At 38.8% G+C, this 16,536-nt stretch overlaps 1 protein-coding gene across 1 annotated transcript in view; it reads right to left on the reverse strand.

Annotated features, from left to right (window-relative positions):
* Nucleotides 1-16,536, reverse strand: part of DNAH10 (dynein axonemal heavy chain 10) — a gene marked incomplete at both ends in the record, with an annotated part of 50,742 nt that overhangs the window by 27,271 nt on the left and 6,935 nt on the right. The window contains 28 exons of the mRNA XM_080355622.1: nt 12-170; nt 339-457; nt 627-818; nt 1,666-1,812; nt 1,921-2,109; nt 2,610-2,762; nt 3,174-3,308; nt 3,600-3,783; nt 3,878-4,147; nt 4,645-4,868; nt 5,393-5,626; nt 6,064-6,186; nt 6,284-6,517; nt 6,936-7,092; nt 7,406-7,617; nt 8,294-8,472; nt 8,699-8,801; nt 8,875-8,991; nt 9,307-9,465; nt 9,911-10,387; nt 11,339-11,495; nt 11,833-12,040; nt 12,709-12,873; nt 13,277-13,428; nt 14,100-14,269; nt 14,898-15,068; nt 15,415-15,591; nt 16,331-16,501. Of these exons, the coding sequence (XP_080211748.1) occupies nt 12-170; nt 339-457; nt 627-818; nt 1,666-1,812; nt 1,921-2,109; nt 2,610-2,762; nt 3,174-3,308; nt 3,600-3,783; nt 3,878-4,147; nt 4,645-4,868; nt 5,393-5,626; nt 6,064-6,186; nt 6,284-6,517; nt 6,936-7,092; nt 7,406-7,617; nt 8,294-8,472; nt 8,699-8,801; nt 8,875-8,991; nt 9,307-9,465; nt 9,911-10,387; nt 11,339-11,495; nt 11,833-12,040; nt 12,709-12,873; nt 13,277-13,428; nt 14,100-14,269; nt 14,898-15,068; nt 15,415-15,591; nt 16,331-16,501 (5,138 nt within the window). The remainder of the gene's footprint in view (nt 1-11; nt 171-338; nt 458-626; nt 819-1,665; nt 1,813-1,920; nt 2,110-2,609; nt 2,763-3,173; nt 3,309-3,599; nt 3,784-3,877; nt 4,148-4,644; nt 4,869-5,392; nt 5,627-6,063; nt 6,187-6,283; nt 6,518-6,935; nt 7,093-7,405; nt 7,618-8,293; nt 8,473-8,698; nt 8,802-8,874; nt 8,992-9,306; nt 9,466-9,910; nt 10,388-11,338; nt 11,496-11,832; nt 12,041-12,708; nt 12,874-13,276; nt 13,429-14,099; nt 14,270-14,897; nt 15,069-15,414; nt 15,592-16,330; nt 16,502-16,536) is intronic.

Below are 16,536 nucleotides of genomic sequence, written 5' to 3' on the forward strand. Positions count from 1 at the left end.
TAGCTGTGTACCTTCGCTCTTTCCTGTCAGTAGGCCTGTTGATCTCCCGAAAAATGTTTGACAGGACTCCATCTGTCCAGTCTCGTGTGGTAGGGTCAAGGATCCCATAAAGCTCAATCACACTCATAGCTTTAGGGTTCAGTGTGTAAAGCTTTGTCAGCAATCCCAATCTAAAGAAATGGCAAGAAAAACAATATTAAAATGACACAATACCATCTCATATTAACCCGAGAAAATATTATGGTCAGCTATGGATCCTGTCATGACTACACAGGGCTAAATAATGCAGCCTATGCCGTTTTACAACCTGATTTCCATGTATCAAATTCCATACGCACTTGTTTTGGGCACGGCACAAAGCATTAATGACAACTGACTTGCCACCTCCAGTTGGTCCAACCACCATTGTAGTGTGACGAGTTAACATTGTCTCATACATCTGAACTACTTTATCCACCTGAAAAATAAATATTGATTCAATAGACTGTTGTCCATAATTCACCTATGGACAAGATCAGCAGCTGGTCTTTATCAGCTAAGCTTTCCTGGAGCCACTCCAGAGCGCACCAATGCATATCCAGCCTAATGTTTACAACAAAAACTAAAGCAATTAACATATTTTATACCTGGACGGGTAAAATAATATAACCCTCTTCTTCCAGCACTTGTTCTACAGCATCATTAAAGTCAGGGTAGCGGACCCGAGGGCAGTCCAGGCCAGGAAATAGGTCGGAGATTAAGCCAAGGAAGAGAGGTACATCTTCAAACACAAATTTAGGAAGATTCATATCCCGTAGAGCTCTCATCAGTACAACTTCCTAGACAAAACATAGCAGAATCAATCTTTACCAAAAGAGCCAACCAATTATCTAATATGTAGTAACTTCAAACATCACTGATTACTTCAGTACAGCTTTGAGAATGTTTTCTTGGCATCAGTTACTAGTGGAAACAAAGGTTATTTTCTAAGAATTAAGCAGACCAATAGCTAAGAATGATACACTGCCTTTTTCTACCATATTACCCAAATGGCTGGAGTGGCCCACACTACAGCTTCCCTGATTTGATGTTAAAATAACCAATGGTTTTATGAATATATCCGAGTTCTCTAGTCCCCTTGAAAGCACTGTTTAGACTCCAACTTCCTGTCAACCTGTAATGTGCATCTGTACATAACGTTATAGGAGTTGCCTTCAGCTGTCTCCAAGTTTTTAAGAAGAAATTTGAATAAGAATTTCCCTAGGCAACTGGGTATCACAACCGTACATATAGGAATAAAGAATAGGTGTAAAAGAAGGCCATAAAAAGCAATGCATTATTGAGAAACTTCTATTTATAAGTTTACTGTACTACTTGAGCTACATAATTAATGGTGGTGTGACTGGAGCACTCACTGTTCAAAAAACCAGCTTTTGTATTCATTTAGAGACATTAATCTGACTATTTGCATCCTGGACTTAAGAAGTAAAATACCTCATTTTCTACAGATTTCCCTACTTTGACAAGAGTTCTGATGGTAACTTGCTGGCAGAGGACATGATGAAACTCAGTAAGAACAAAGCGAAATAATAAGACCAACCCAAACCAACTACAGCAGATCTGTAAATACATCCTCTTGCTAATGAAAAAGATGATCTGCCCAGGGTAACTAAGCAACAAATGTACCTCACTGAGGCCTGCTGACCCTCTTTTCAGTTCTCCAGCCATCACCAACACTGACTTAAGGGCCCGCAGTCCAAAATCATAATGATGTTGTTTAGAAAGCTGTTCCCTTGCCAGCCTGTATAGCACTGTCATCTTTTTGGCAAGCATCTGTTTGAGATTAAGGTAGAGAACCACAAATGTGTAAGTCACAACAGAACACTGGTCATGCATACAGGGGTGTGTACATGGATATGGGTAGCAAGAAAACTTTCTTACCTTTGCCATAAGGAATCCTTCAGAAAAGAGCATGATTTCACAGATTTGCTGAAGGTCTGGTACAATAACAACCACAGGCCTGAACAAAGCTTTTACAGACTCAGGGAGCTCAGTCCGGCCAGCATAACCAGGATTCATTGTAATAAAAATGCCCATACGGCTATCAAGGCTAATTTCTTGTCCTTCAAACTAAAGGCATAAGAGGATGTTAGAACAATGTGTATTTGGAATTGAAACAGTACTATTTGCTCAAAGGAAAAACCAGGAATACTGGGACACCGACTTAGGACATGTTAAAACACGTTGCTTTAGACCCTCATTCAGATACATTCATCCCACTTTTTGTAACTTGGCTATAAACATCAAGACATTTCACAGTTCTCAATCCACATCAAGTTACTCTCTCTCATTACCACTATACTACCATCCCATTTATTTACTATTATCTTATTTAGCTTACTTTTATCTCGCTTCACAAAGGAAGAACCTAGCAAAGGATTAGGAAATCAGGAAGGATTTAAACTAAGAGTATATACTGAAACTGAGAGTATATACTCTGGAATTTGAAATATTTGGCACAAATGAATTAGAGAAGCAGCAGCCCTTTGATCTAATGACGGGGTCTAACCCCGAATCTTAGCCTCAAAAACAAGATCAGTCTTCACAATTACTCTTCTTTTAATGTTTACCTGAAACTTTTTCAAGTGATTCATTAAAGCATTTCGAATACACTGAATCTGAGAAGAAATGACGGAAAGCACAGAGGCATCGATACGATTGAATTCATCAAAGCATCCCCATGCTCCACACTGGGCGAGGCCAGAGAAAATTTTACCAATTGCCTAACAAGAGCAACAAAAAAAACTTCTCAGCAATGAATATATAAAACATTAAGTGCCAACAAACTTTGGAGTATGCTAAAACTCTGAATGACTGGGTAAAACTTCTATATATATATATATGCAGGAGCTAGCAATCTGTCATAAGGTCTTGCAGTAATTACTTGCCAAGCACAGGTTGTCTGTGAAGAACAGACATATCATCTACTCATCACTCCCCTGCTTGAAACCACCTGGAATTCCTTCAGGAATTTACTAAAAATAGACATTTTTTTTACTATATTTCAATATCAATCAACATGGTACCTCTAAGGGAGGTACTTATGCAGAAATTCAGAATACGTCCTTATCCTGGGCACTGAAAAAGAGCAATAACTGGCACTTTATCAGAGAACACAGATCTTTAACACTTACTTTGAAATCCATGCCTTCTCCGCAGTTTGTCACCACGCACAGCAAGCCCAGCGCTTTGGCCAGATCCTTAGTGGTTTCTGTTTTCCCTGTACCTGCTGGCCCTGCTGGTGCTCCTCCCAAAAACATTGATAAAGCCTTTGGAGACAGATCACAAAGCAAAGCAAAGCTGAGATTACATTTATATTGGGTTGGTAGCAAATTCACAATTGAACTCTTGGGTACAAAAAGCCTTAAATTTTATCTGTGAATGCATTTGGCGTTATCTTTGGGGCAATCAGGTTAGAAGAATATCACAAGTGATTTCAAACATATTAGCATTCACATTGGCATCTAGGAGATAACAGGAAGTGGCAATAAAACAATTACGTGATTGCTAGAAGTGTATTTTAAAAGGGCTTGTTAGTAAACATCTCCTTGAACACATACCTGTGTGAGTGTAAGATAAATACGATCTGTAAGTGGGGTGATCACAAGACGTCCGTTCAAACCCATATATTCATAACCATATGAAAACGTGCCTGTGCACTGCCGCACATTCAGCTCGTCTGGCTCTCGGTCCCAGTAAAAACGCAGCTGGCTTTCCCATTCGAACTCCTGAGCGTGCAGGATGCTACACGAGAGAGACTTGCTCACATGAGGTAAAAGGATGGAAATACAATTTATGCATTTGGTTTTTTCTCAATAGGTTGCGGGGGAGTGTTTACCTGTCTCTTACAAATGTATCAACAATGTCTCTGGCATGAACATCAATAATAAGAACAGTGTTGTATTTTTTCCTGTCGTTTTTGCTCAAAGGAGTTGTAATGCGGGTAACCAGTTCATCGATTTGCTTATGCATTTTTTTAGCATAAAGTTTCATTGCCTGTTTTTCTCCCTTCTTTACTTTCCGAAAGACATCCTCTACTTCCCAAGTCCACCACACCTGATTAGCAGCCAGCACCATCATGCCTTGGTACAGTAACATCCAATCAACCCTATAGAAAATATATATAAGGAGGGAGTCCGAGTTACTGTTTATCCTAAGTAACTGTTTATGCTAAGGAATCAGGACAGGGAAAAATAAAAAGGAAAGAAAAAAAGTTCCTCTTGTTACTGCAACAACTACAACATGAGCCAAACTTTACAGAGACGTACAGAATTCTATCAAGGTATACTGGAGGATTTCAAAAGCCTAGGAAATACTCTGATGGAAAAGCTGCCTATTCCATGTGTAAAGATTGCCAAGTAGAATTCATAGTGAGACAAACATGCTGTGCTCACAACACTAAAAATAAGAACTCCAGACTTAAGAAATTAAATACAATAGATAACACAATATTTTCTGTTCAGTTAAAATACTGCATACGCATGTATTCCTATCCCTCCACATAATTGTGTAAAAATTAAAAAATTAAGTCTTCATTTTTCTATATTGCTACAGACTCATAATAACATGTAAGGTATTTGTTATCCTGGACACTGATTGTTTCACCTGCTTCTGTCTTCACAGTATCGGAAAATAGCTTCCTTAGTAAGGAGTCTGTTTGTTCGTCTCATTTCTTGCAGCACTGCTGTCATCCAGCTCTCCACTCTGCCTCTTGCAGCTACAGCCTGCCGGAACTCCATCACCTCCCCCTCAGCTGAAATCATGGCTGTTGCGATTTTCTCATCATTTTCACCATCCTCAAACCTCAGGGAGGCTACGTTATCATACATCTGAAATGTACCAACAGAGAAACTCACTGGCCTTTTAGAAACAAAGCTTCAAAGCCATAAATGTATCTAGCCCTCATTTAATCTTGAAAGAAAATTTCCATGGACTCTAAATTGAAATGGATATGACTCCAAGTAATCAAATAAAAATGCTGATATAGCTCTGCAGCCCAACTGCAGAGTAAACAAGCAGATCATCTGACCCAAATTACATTGATTTTTTTCCAGAAAATAAAGATCTATCAGGAGCTACAGGAAGGCTCTTTAATGAATGATCATTCTGGTGTATCTTGCGTGTTCCTCTACCAAAGTTCCTCTACCATAACTGCTACTGGCAAGGATCAGAGCCAGGAGAGACTATTCATCAGGTTTGATTTGGTTATTTAGAAGCTGCTTCAATATGCAACCAGGATGCTCTTTGTATGCAATACATATTAGCGCACCCTTAACAGCATGTACAGTATAGCCTGTTAAACTTTTTAAAGCACCTGAAAGCACCAGGCACTGTGGAAAGCCAGACATTGTACCTTTATCATGTGTTCCTGGACACAAAGGGGGTTAGTGCTGCCAAGGATACTAAGCAGCTCCTCATCAGATATAAAGAAAAATCTTGGGAAAGCATTTCGTTTGGAATCCAAATAATCATTCAAGCTTTTCTGACATTTCTCCAGCACATCATTTATATGACGGAAGTCTGATAGACGATTTGGGGCTTCACAGCACTTTTTTATTGTTGGGTCTTTTACAGTTTCATCCATTATCTACACAGGGAGAAGAGAAAGTTCAGAAAATACTGAACAGTAATACTAAACTATATTTAATTAGTGACAAAGCAGAGGCATTATACCAGCAAAGCCTTTTTAGCATGGAGGTAGGTCCTCAACCTATAGAAAAACATCTAAGCTTCTTATTGTCATGGTAAAGGTAAGAAGATGTACCCAAAGAAAAGGGAAGCTGCCTGCCCAGTACTGCCAGCAAAGGATCACGCTTCTGCCCAGCTTCGCTAATCAGGATGTCTGTATATAACAGATGTGAAGCAAAATACCAAATTCTTGGGTTCCCCAAGCTCATATTCAATTCACTGTAACATTCCATTCTTAAGCGTTACAAATGACACAGAAGACTACAGTTAACTATGAAAACGGAAGCAAAATGCAGTAAATAATCATGCTGATCACAAGTCAAGTCAGTTACTTGCCTCTTTAAACATCCTGTCTATGCCGTCAAATACTTTGGCTTCCTCTGGAAGCTGTGTTCTGATATCTCCACCAATAAAGATGCTCTCCAGATACATCCATTTTCTCTGAACCACCATCCAGATCTAAGATACAAATGTTGCCACCAAAGAAATAAAAATACATTTGAAAACCCTGATTATAAATAATAACCATTATTTAGTCCAGCATTTTCCCACCTACCTCAATTACTTCACCAATCAACGACAGAGTTTTTTCCCAGCGGTAAACAGTTGAACGGAAAGGACCCACAAATCGACTGCCCAAAATACTCTGAAGATTGACATTGTTGTCATCAAGGGTGTCTAAAATTTCATCTACAGATCCCAGAATAAAGCCTCGCTGCACAGTGCCTTTGAAGTACGTTTGTACAGTGAATTTCAGCTGTTCCCATGTTTCTGTTATTTCCTTCACACTCTGCATGTGGGCATAGAAAGGTGCACGTTTTAGACTTCGAAAACTATAATCTTAGCATAAAAATGAAACATTAATTCAGCAAAATTTTTGCACAGATTTCCTCACTCTGGATTATATGAAGGGTCTGTTTCAAAACATCATGATAGCAACTGAATGGATCCTTCTTTGGATCCCTTTTCATAGGCTAAACCTGCTTATTGTAACAACAGAAATCAAATAGCCTGCTGACAAAGCCAAAACACAATTCTGTGCCATGTTATAGCTCAATAACAGAGCTACTGATCTTGGTTGCCATCAGTCACATCATGGCAACTGCTGGAGATGGCTGAACTTGCTGTCACGCCAGCGTGAAAATCTCATATAAAACAGACTGTCATCATCTGTGCCTTTTTAGTTTTATTATGTTTTTTTACATTACCTTCTCAATGTTAATTTCCTTAACAGCATTTCCAACTATTTCACTGATAACATCCGAGTGTCTGTGAAGTTCCATAGCAAACATATTCTCCAAAGTGAAAGTTTCTGTTGTCATTTCAAATCTTGTTCCTGTTCTCTCCATAAGTTCTTGCCAATGCCTGTTTTAAATTGATACAGCAACAATCGTACTAACCCCCACGACACAGTAAAAATGAAAACAACTCTAATTTAATATATAATAATGAAACCATGTTTAGGACTCTACTGTTTAAACAAGAACCAGTCGGTACATAAAGCATCCTGGTCACCATAGTCACCTTGCATGCTATTACACAAATTCATTAAGCAGAGAGTGAAATTCTGAGCTGTAGGACACGGCATGACCCCAGTAACTGAAATTAAAAGTTCTAACAAAACAAACAACATCTTCCGATATAGTATAAAAATGGATTTAAATAAATCCAAGCAAACCTTTCTCTTAAAGCTTCATTTTTCAAATCAAGCAACAAAGGAATGGAATCTCGAAACGCCTTCATTTTTGCTTCCAGGTGAAAGGCTACTGGCATACTGCGTACTTGTTTGGGCAGCTTTCGAAGGGCTTTAAGAAATCCTTCAATTCCATCCTGAAGAACCTGGACATTGAGGTTTATCCAGAGTGTCTGAGACCATTCCTTTTTAGCTGCCTGGGAACACAGTCATCAGAAGGAAAAAAACAAAAAATCATATTTCCTTTTACTTCTCACCCAAAAAAATATCTTTCCAGTACAGTAGGAACTAGAGACCGCAGCCAGAACGCTGATGTAATTGTATTGTTTTACAAACAGAGAAAGAGACAAGCTCATGTCCAAGACAGATTCATAGCCAAACACAACCAGCTATATAAGAAATAATCTAAAGGAAATACAGAGAACAGGAAAAGCATCCTTAAGAGCATAATTTAAAGGGCAATTTAATTTTGGAAAAATAAAATCTATTACAAATATTTAAGATCAGTTAAAGCCTGAGATACTCATTGACACCTGTACACATGCTATAACCAACAGCAGTTCCAATGAAATGATCAGCAGACTTGTTCAGTAAAATTATGCCCAATAATTGTTAGGGGGAAGGGACATCTGCTCCTGTTTGGTAAGAGCATGTGTTGGGTCCACAGTGGAGGCATTGCTAGTCCTGTACTCACACCATTAAAATCACTTCATGGTGATAACCAATTACAGGTCACAGCTTATTTCATGCAAAGTCTTAGAACAAGAGTTGATAGTAACCAGAGAAAAATGCAGCCTTCTCTTCTCTCCCGCACTTTTTCTGCGTGTCTGCACATGAATACGTGTGTCTGTGTACACGCAGGGTAATACTTACTTTTTGTAATTCATAAATTTCATAGATCTGCTTTAGAGCTTTCATATCATTCTGTGCTTTTATTAAGTCAGGGTACAGGGTAGCTGGCAAGTCAAAAAGTTTCTCAGTACCGCCCAGTTCCTGGTGAGTTTTTTCCAGTTTTTCCACTTCTTTTTCAAAAATGGACATGAGCTCCAGCCCTGGGGAAGAAGAGGGATTTTTCTAGACAAATGATCCCACAAATCACAGGGAATAAATAAGACAGCATTTGCATATAGTCTGTAGAAGTTACTGTACAAAAAATGTCACGTTCCTGGTTGATCAGCTTGTATGTTAATAAGGAAAGCACAATTTTCTTGTTTTACATGAAATTTGAAGACTTGTCTGATTTTTAAGACACCACTTTGAACACATTAATCGATTTACCTTTATCAAGATCTTCCCCAACAGCACCAGGACCCTCAGACATGAATTTCTGGAAGAAATCTTCTATCTCTTTGCTGTAGTCCTCAATTTGTTGCTTTGTAATCTAAAGAGAACAATATTTAAGTTATTTTCCTTTCAATTTCTAATTTTTTTTCAGTATTCATTACAAATATTACCTTTATGAATTTGCTTTTCATGCCTCCAAGGCTGTGATCAGTTTCTAACGCTTCCAAGAAGAGAGTCTCCCATTTTTCCTTAATCTTATCTGCCATCTCTTGCTCTTCTTTAGCCACCTGAAACAAAACAAGTTACACCTTTCACAAAAAAGAAAGGTATATATGCTCACATTTTAGATTTGCAAAACACAAAACCCGCATTGAAGTGATGTGAATCAGATTTAAACAGATGCAATATGTCCACTCTAAAGTGGAACTACTGTTTCAAGACAGAGGTTTGCACTAGACAAGCACCAGACATCGCTTCTAACCTCAACAATACTGTGATTCCACAAAATGTCTTAAAAGGAAAACGTTTACTCATTTACACGTGAGGTATTTGTGCCCCTAACCCGAATCTGAAATGTTTTACGAGACAAGGCATGCACTTACTGGAAGATTGTACATTGCAAGAGTTCGGTATCTCTCCCAGATATCTAAATATTTCATTTCCACCTTGAAGGACATGGCTCTGATCTCCTCAATTGTGCCAAGGACAATTCTCAGATCGTCCAGGGAATTTGGAGGTCTCTTAAGAATCTGTGACAAGCTCTGTAAAAAGTAAAAATAATTTCCAGAAGCAACAGTGACAAAGCAAATAGACCAAATTATAAATATTAGTCAAACACAAAACACAAATAAATAACATGCTTATTCATTTTTAGTCTATGTGATAAAGATAACACACATGCACAAACAAAATCAACAAAAAGTAAACTGCAGTACAGAAGGGATGCTTTTGCTACAACAAAACAGAAGTTTTAAGCAGCAATTTAAAGGGAACTTCAGAATTATCAGTGTGAACCTTTCACCAGTAGAGGAGTGAGAATGTCCTGGGTTTTCACATTACTACTCTCTCCTGCTTCACAGCGAGGAACCGCTCGCTTCCTAACATGACACACCAGAATACGCCAGATAGTTTCAACCAATTTGAAGAGTGGTTCAGATCATCACTCAGTGCCAGCTACATCCTACAACAGGAGCTCAAAAAGCCTACCTGAATCTCCTCCTGAAGCCTGAAGAGTTCTTCTCTTGCAGACTGATTAAGCAACTTTCCAAGTGCAGTCACCCAGCCTCTAGCACTTGCCTGCAGTGTGCAGGCTAAAGGAGCCAGCTGAAGCCTGACACATTGCTCATCTTTACTTAAGGGCTGTTGAGTAACTTCTTGAGCTACCTTTATATAGAACTGTAACTCCTCATCAAAAGTGATACAAGCAGGCTTTTCTGCAGCTAACTTCTCCATGACTGCGTCTTTGTCTAATTTCCACAGTAGGTGGTACCTCTTCCATTGGTTCAAATACTTGCTGAGAGAAGCCAGGAGTTTGTGGACGTTTTGAGTGATGAGAACAGCCTGTTCAATGATTTGAGGGTTCTGGGAGATATCGTTGTAAAAGCTGAAAGTGATAACTTCATCTTCCATGACACGCTGAGGAGGGCATTCAATACACGTACCATTCATCCATCGTGCAAAATGCTAGAGTTTTCAAGACAGGGTTAAAAAGCTGTTACTTTGTAAAGAGACATTTTAGTCAAATCATTCATCATTATTTAGGAGACTCTGTAGGTGATGTGAATGATTTCTCCAATCTTTTTTTTTTTTTTTTTTTTCCTGACAGCAAGAAAAGAGATTATATTTTCCCATAAACTTGAGAGAAGAGATGATTTCGTCCTAACAAAACCTCTCCATGCATTATTCAGTCTGCTTTTAAAATTCACTGAGCAACAATATAGCATGACACAGAGAAACAGGTATTAGATGAAACAGGCTGGATGCAGCAGTGGAGCAAACCAGCAAATCTGAGCATAGGAAACACACTTAATCTAAATTTGTTCATTTCAGGTGACATCTGGAATCATTTCTCCATCAGCACAGGGTGGGAACACAGCCACAAGATCTGGCTTCTTTTCTGGAAAGCAGTTCAATGTGAACATATTTATGCAGAGACATATTGCTAAACCTTTGGCAGCAAACTACATATTTAATCTGCTGCAAACCCGCTGGCCTAGATGCGTCCTAGGTGCCCTTCTCCCAGCATTTTCTGAAGAGTTTTTCTGCTGCTTTTTGAGGAGAGCCATAATATAGAGAAGGCTACTTGCATTCCTTATTCCACCAGCTTATTCATACATCAGAAAGCAACACCTGCAGTGTGATCTCAAACGTATGTCCTTCTGATGTATGTTGATTTACAGAATCAAATCATGTCCTTGCACTGGCAGAACTGCTGAAAAGTAACAAATAATTTTGCCCAAGTAAAAACTGCATGAAGCTTTATGGCAATCTATCTTTTTCTTTTGTCATCAGTTTGTAAAATTAGAACAATGTATTGGATATTTTGATTTCAAGATAAAGCAATATGAATCTTCCATTTGACATTTATGCTTGCTCAGACATAATGGTAACAAGTAAATCTTTATCCAAAATCACCTTAGTGACCTCAACACAGTCTCGGATACACTGTGCAGTCATTTTGTCAATCTCACTGGCATTAGGTTGCAAGATTAACTCAGGAGCAGATAAAATAGCTTCTACTTGGAACAATGGCACATTTGCAAGAATAGCTGCATTAAAAGCCTGCAAATTCCTGGAAAAGGAAAAAAAAATCACATAAAAGATCATAATAATTAGGTACTGCCGCCCATAGAAATGCCCAAGAGCGAATGCAATTATCAGGTATGTGCTTAGATGTGTAAGCAAACCTGCCTGAAGTCAGTTACCACCAACTTCACTGATGTGTATCAGAGCAAAATTGTCCCACTAATACTGATTTAATGCAAAAAAACAGTACAAATACAAATCTGTCTTAAACTGAAAATCACTGAGGTGTTCAAAAAGAATATCAATAAGCATGCTGATCAACAGATCCAGAAAAACATGAAGGCAAATGACTGAAAATCCATTAAAGCAAACAATTGACTTACTTCACAATTAACTGTGTCAACACCTGATAAATCCTATTTTCCCAGTATGCATAATAGGAAGCTAATTTTGGAGACTTGCCACTGTTTGTATTGGCAACTCGTCCTTCTACTTTTATTAGCAATTGTGGAACGGCAGTATACTTTCGAACCATGTTTGCCACATCTTTTGCTCTCTCACACTTTAAATACTCAAAAAATTCTTTCGCTTCTGCAAGAGATAAAAAAAATTAGCATTATTAACTGCAAAAGGCCTAACAGACTTGCATACTGGACTAATTAGCTGGGCTTTGTGAACATGAAATTGATCTTCTGTACTGATAAAAAATGTCTTCACTTACTAATGCTTAATTTATTAATATTTCAGCCCTCTGATTTTATATGGATTCAATTACTTAATAGGAACCATTAGATGTGAAAGTAACCTCTTTAAGGCTTACAAAGCATTGAAAGACATGGTCCATCATCCACTCACTCAAGTGAGATGTGGGAGACAATCACCTCATTGCAATTTCCCTCTGAGGAATCCAGTTCGGTTCAGATGGCCCAGAAGGGACCTGCCCCTCCATGCAGATGGCTGCTCTAAGGCTACACTGCTGCGCACGAGGAAATCAAGGGCAAACTACGGGGAAAGTGAGCAAAAGCAAGGCAGACACAAGTCAAATGATCTATTTGTATACTCATCTTTATGTTTCTCTCATTGATAGCATCAGCTTCAGGGTACTGGAGCTTTGCTTGTGCTTCCTCTGTTACACCATGAAATACTACGGTAACTAGTTCTGGTAACAATTGAAAGGGTTGATCATAGGTTGATCAAGGGTTGCAGACAGGGCAAAATAAAACATCACAGAGTTTGGAAATGAAAATGTAAAGACTTACTAGGAAGTTCATCGCCATTTTTTGGAAGCGGAAACTTAAAGAGGTTTGTTGATTCTATGGACAGAAGTTTGTTGCTTATGTCTCCAGAATTATGACGAATCTGATGAACAAGTGACTCAAACTTCTTGATGGCTTGTGTACATTGGACAATAAAGTCAGCAATACCTTGAAATAAATCATAACCATTTTTTTCTTTTAACAAATATTTCACCAGTGCATCAAAATTACCACAACCAGATGTGTTTTATCTCTGAGAATGAAGTGATGCTCTGCAGAAAGACAGATTAGATGATTTTCCACCTAATCCTTTATCTAGCTCCCTTACAGCTGTTATCTAAGGGTCTCTATCCATTTCCATTTAGTGTTTTACATATAATAAAAACAGAAGAAATACTCTACTGGATCAGAGTCTGTCTAACCCACTATTCTGACTCTGACTGTAGCAATAGGATGTACTATTTAGGGATACATTGCTGTCATACGATGTAAAAAATATAGTGCAGAATTGAAGATATTTTTAAACTGAAAATCAGCATCTAAGACAATTTTAAAATAATGTCTCCATTACCTACGGACTTCCAGTTGAGTCTACTGTGCCCTGATTTGAATATTTTCCAGAGGTTTTGAATGTGGTCATCAAGAAGTTGGGTTTCTGCTTCATTCAGTGTTCCCATTAATTTGTGATAGTGATCCAGCATTTTTTTCAATCCATTTGTATACCTAAGAAGTATAAGAAACACAACAACAATACATAAAATCATTATTTTCTCGAATCACAGAATGTTAGGGATTGGAAGGGACCTCGAAAGATCATCCAGTCCAATCTCCCTGCCACAGCAGGACTCCCCCTAATGACCCTCTAATCCCTGATATGCCTGGAGATGGCACCAAAGAGAAGTCGTTCCATCGGTTTCCCAGGGATGAAGGTGAGGCTGACCAGTCTAGAGTTATCTGGATCCTCCTTCTGCCCTTTTTGAAGACTAGAGTGACATTTGCTTTCCTCCAGTCCTCAGGCGCCTCTTCTGTTTCCCAAGACTTGGCAAAGATGATGGAGAACGGTCCAGCAATGACCTCAGCCAGCTCCCTCAGCACCAGCGGGTGCATCCCACCCAGACCCATGGATTTATGGATGTCCAGATTGCCAACTGCTCCCTAACCCAGTCCTCATCAACCAAGGCAAACTCCTCCATTGTCCTGCCTTCCCCTGGGGCCTCAGCGGTGCAGGGCTCCTCAGGACAGCCTCCGGCAGAGTAGACAAAGAAGGCATTCAGTAACTCTGCCTTCTCTGTATCTTCTGTCACCAGGGCACCCACCTCATTCTGGTTTGGAGTGAAGCACTGGAAACACTGCCATAAGTCTGTATGTGAGCAGATACCCTGTTACAGCCTTACCTACGATATTTATCTTCCTGTAATGCCATATATCTTGCTTTTTCTGGGACTGGAAACCCTAGTTGTTCCATGTACTTTGTTTCAATGATAATCTCGTGGAACATAGGAGAAAAATTCACCATGAAGTGGACACTTTTCTTTGTGGTGACAGGCTCTCCTGTTACAGAGTTCTACAACACAAGAAAGAGCATAAAGAAGAGGAACACCGAGCTGTTAAAAAATTTAGCTTTTGGAGACATGATAAGGCAGCAGGTAAAAGTCAGAACAGCTGATGTTCAGAGCTTGTGGAAATGCCTTTAAAATGCAAGAGCAACCTCAGCATTCTAGTTTCAGAAATTACACACAACTACCTCTCCAGTGAAAGCTGATTACAAGAAACAAACCAAATCACCTCTGTTTACATGCTGCTGCAACTAGTTACAACACAAATCCCAGGGGAAGCTCGTAGACAAAATTTTAGTCAGAAAAGGATTCTGTATGATCTGTGCTGGGAACCTACTTCTACCTAACTTCAGTCCCAAATTTTGTTGGAATGTCCCAAGATGTTGCACCAAACCCCCCAAAATTACAGGAAATACAACACATAAGACAACGCAGAGAAAGAACATTCATCCATTTGCCAGGTCATTCAGCAACTACATCTTATAAAGGACCACAAACAATTCTGAGCTTGGAATTTTTGAAATTTTCCTTTCAAAAACTGTGTTTAAATTATTAGTCTTGGAAAAATCTCACTGACCGTCAGGTTTCAGCTCTTCCTCACGGAGAAGTCTGGTATGTTACCTTTCTATATCTCACCTGCTCAGAAGTCTCTGGATTAACACGGGTTGCAGCCCCACCAGTGACAGTTAGTAGAGTATTTTTCAATAACGTTGGGAGTATCTGTTCTGTCCCATCCCTCCACTGATTATATTTTTCATCTTCATACTCTTTCATCCTCTTCGCCACTTGAAGATATATTTGTTTCACCTAGACAGGAAAATTCTGTATAATTAATTTTAAAGACTATGAGAAATGTTCAACTAACCTGTCTTAACAGTGTCTTAATATGGTTTCTAATTTGTATTAGATGAGACGGTAAGTAATGCCCTATAATTAGGGCAGGTGATGGAGAATTTAGGCTCTTGAATTCTGTCATTGATTCCGTCACTGTCTCTCTGAAAAGCAGTGGGAAGGTCCCAATCAGGTTTTCACATCTAACGTCGCTTGCTGTGTGCAAAGACATTCTTGCCCTCATATAAGGGCACTTCCACATCTTGAGAAGAAGGGTATGAAGAATTTATTCTTTCATTAAATATCAAAAGAACTAACATACTTCCTTTCCACGTTCACTAGCAAGCAACTCCTCTGCTTCTTGAAATCGAACAATAGTGTGTTTGATCCGATAGAAAAGGGATCGGGACCAGTATATTGCTCCAGCCACTGGAGGATGATTCTTGTACAAAGGTGGATCCTTGAGGTTCTGAACAAAGATTTGCTTGACACTTTCAACCTAGAAGAGAATAAAATATTGCAAAGAATCATTTCTCCACTTGCTTGTCCCTGGTCAGTATCTAACCTGGTACACAGCACAGGCTCTGAAGCTAATTCCAGCAGCAGGATAAAAACTTTTTTTAGTTTTTCATGCATCTCTTGCTTGTATTAATTACATTACAGAGAATATCTTCCTTTCTGTAACCTGTGGAACTGCTATTGTGGCAGTATTTCCTGTAAGATTACATTTTATTGTCAAAGTCAATGTTCTTTGAAATATCAAGAAAAATGCTGACATGAAAGTCTTTCCAACATACGGGCTTCAATGTGTCAGAAATTATTTCTGCTTTCACTTTGATCCCTGGTGCCTTTTGGTCATACCATGAACTTGTCCGTCATAAGAAAGCTGTATTTGTGAAAGATGTATTTTCTCAGGAAGGATGCCTGTTGAGCTGCTGTTCACATGGTAAAGGAATAGCCACAAGCCTTGTTACATTCCAAGTACATGAAAACACTTTTCAGTTCCCTTACAGTGCCACACTATATAGATATGCACACCCATTCCAGCAAATGGAATGTACTATTTCTGCAATAGAGTCCAAAAAACTGAGAGCAATTATTATGGTTATTTTCTAAAACTTGTCAATCTTTCACATAATCAATGACACTACACAGGTGTTTAGACATATAAACAAATTTATGATTTTCACTAGGTAAAGAGCTTCACATACTACATAAGAAATCCTTGAATTAAATACCTCTTTACAGTATTGGTCCAAAATATCATTGAACTTCATTGTTATCTGCTTATTAATGGCTTCACGAGAGCGGATGTGTCTGAAGTTTAACAGCATGTCAAATGCAGCTTCTGCTGATCGAGGGGTCTTAAAAGATTCATCAATAAGAGTTTTGGTCTCTTCTTCAATAACCTAAGCAAAGGAAAAAGCCAAGAAATCCAACCATT

Source organism: Nesoenas mayeri, assembly GCF_963082525.1.
Source record: "Nesoenas mayeri genome assembly, chromosome: 17".
Lineage (NCBI taxonomy): Eukaryota > Metazoa > Chordata > Aves > Columbiformes > Columbidae > Nesoenas > Nesoenas mayeri.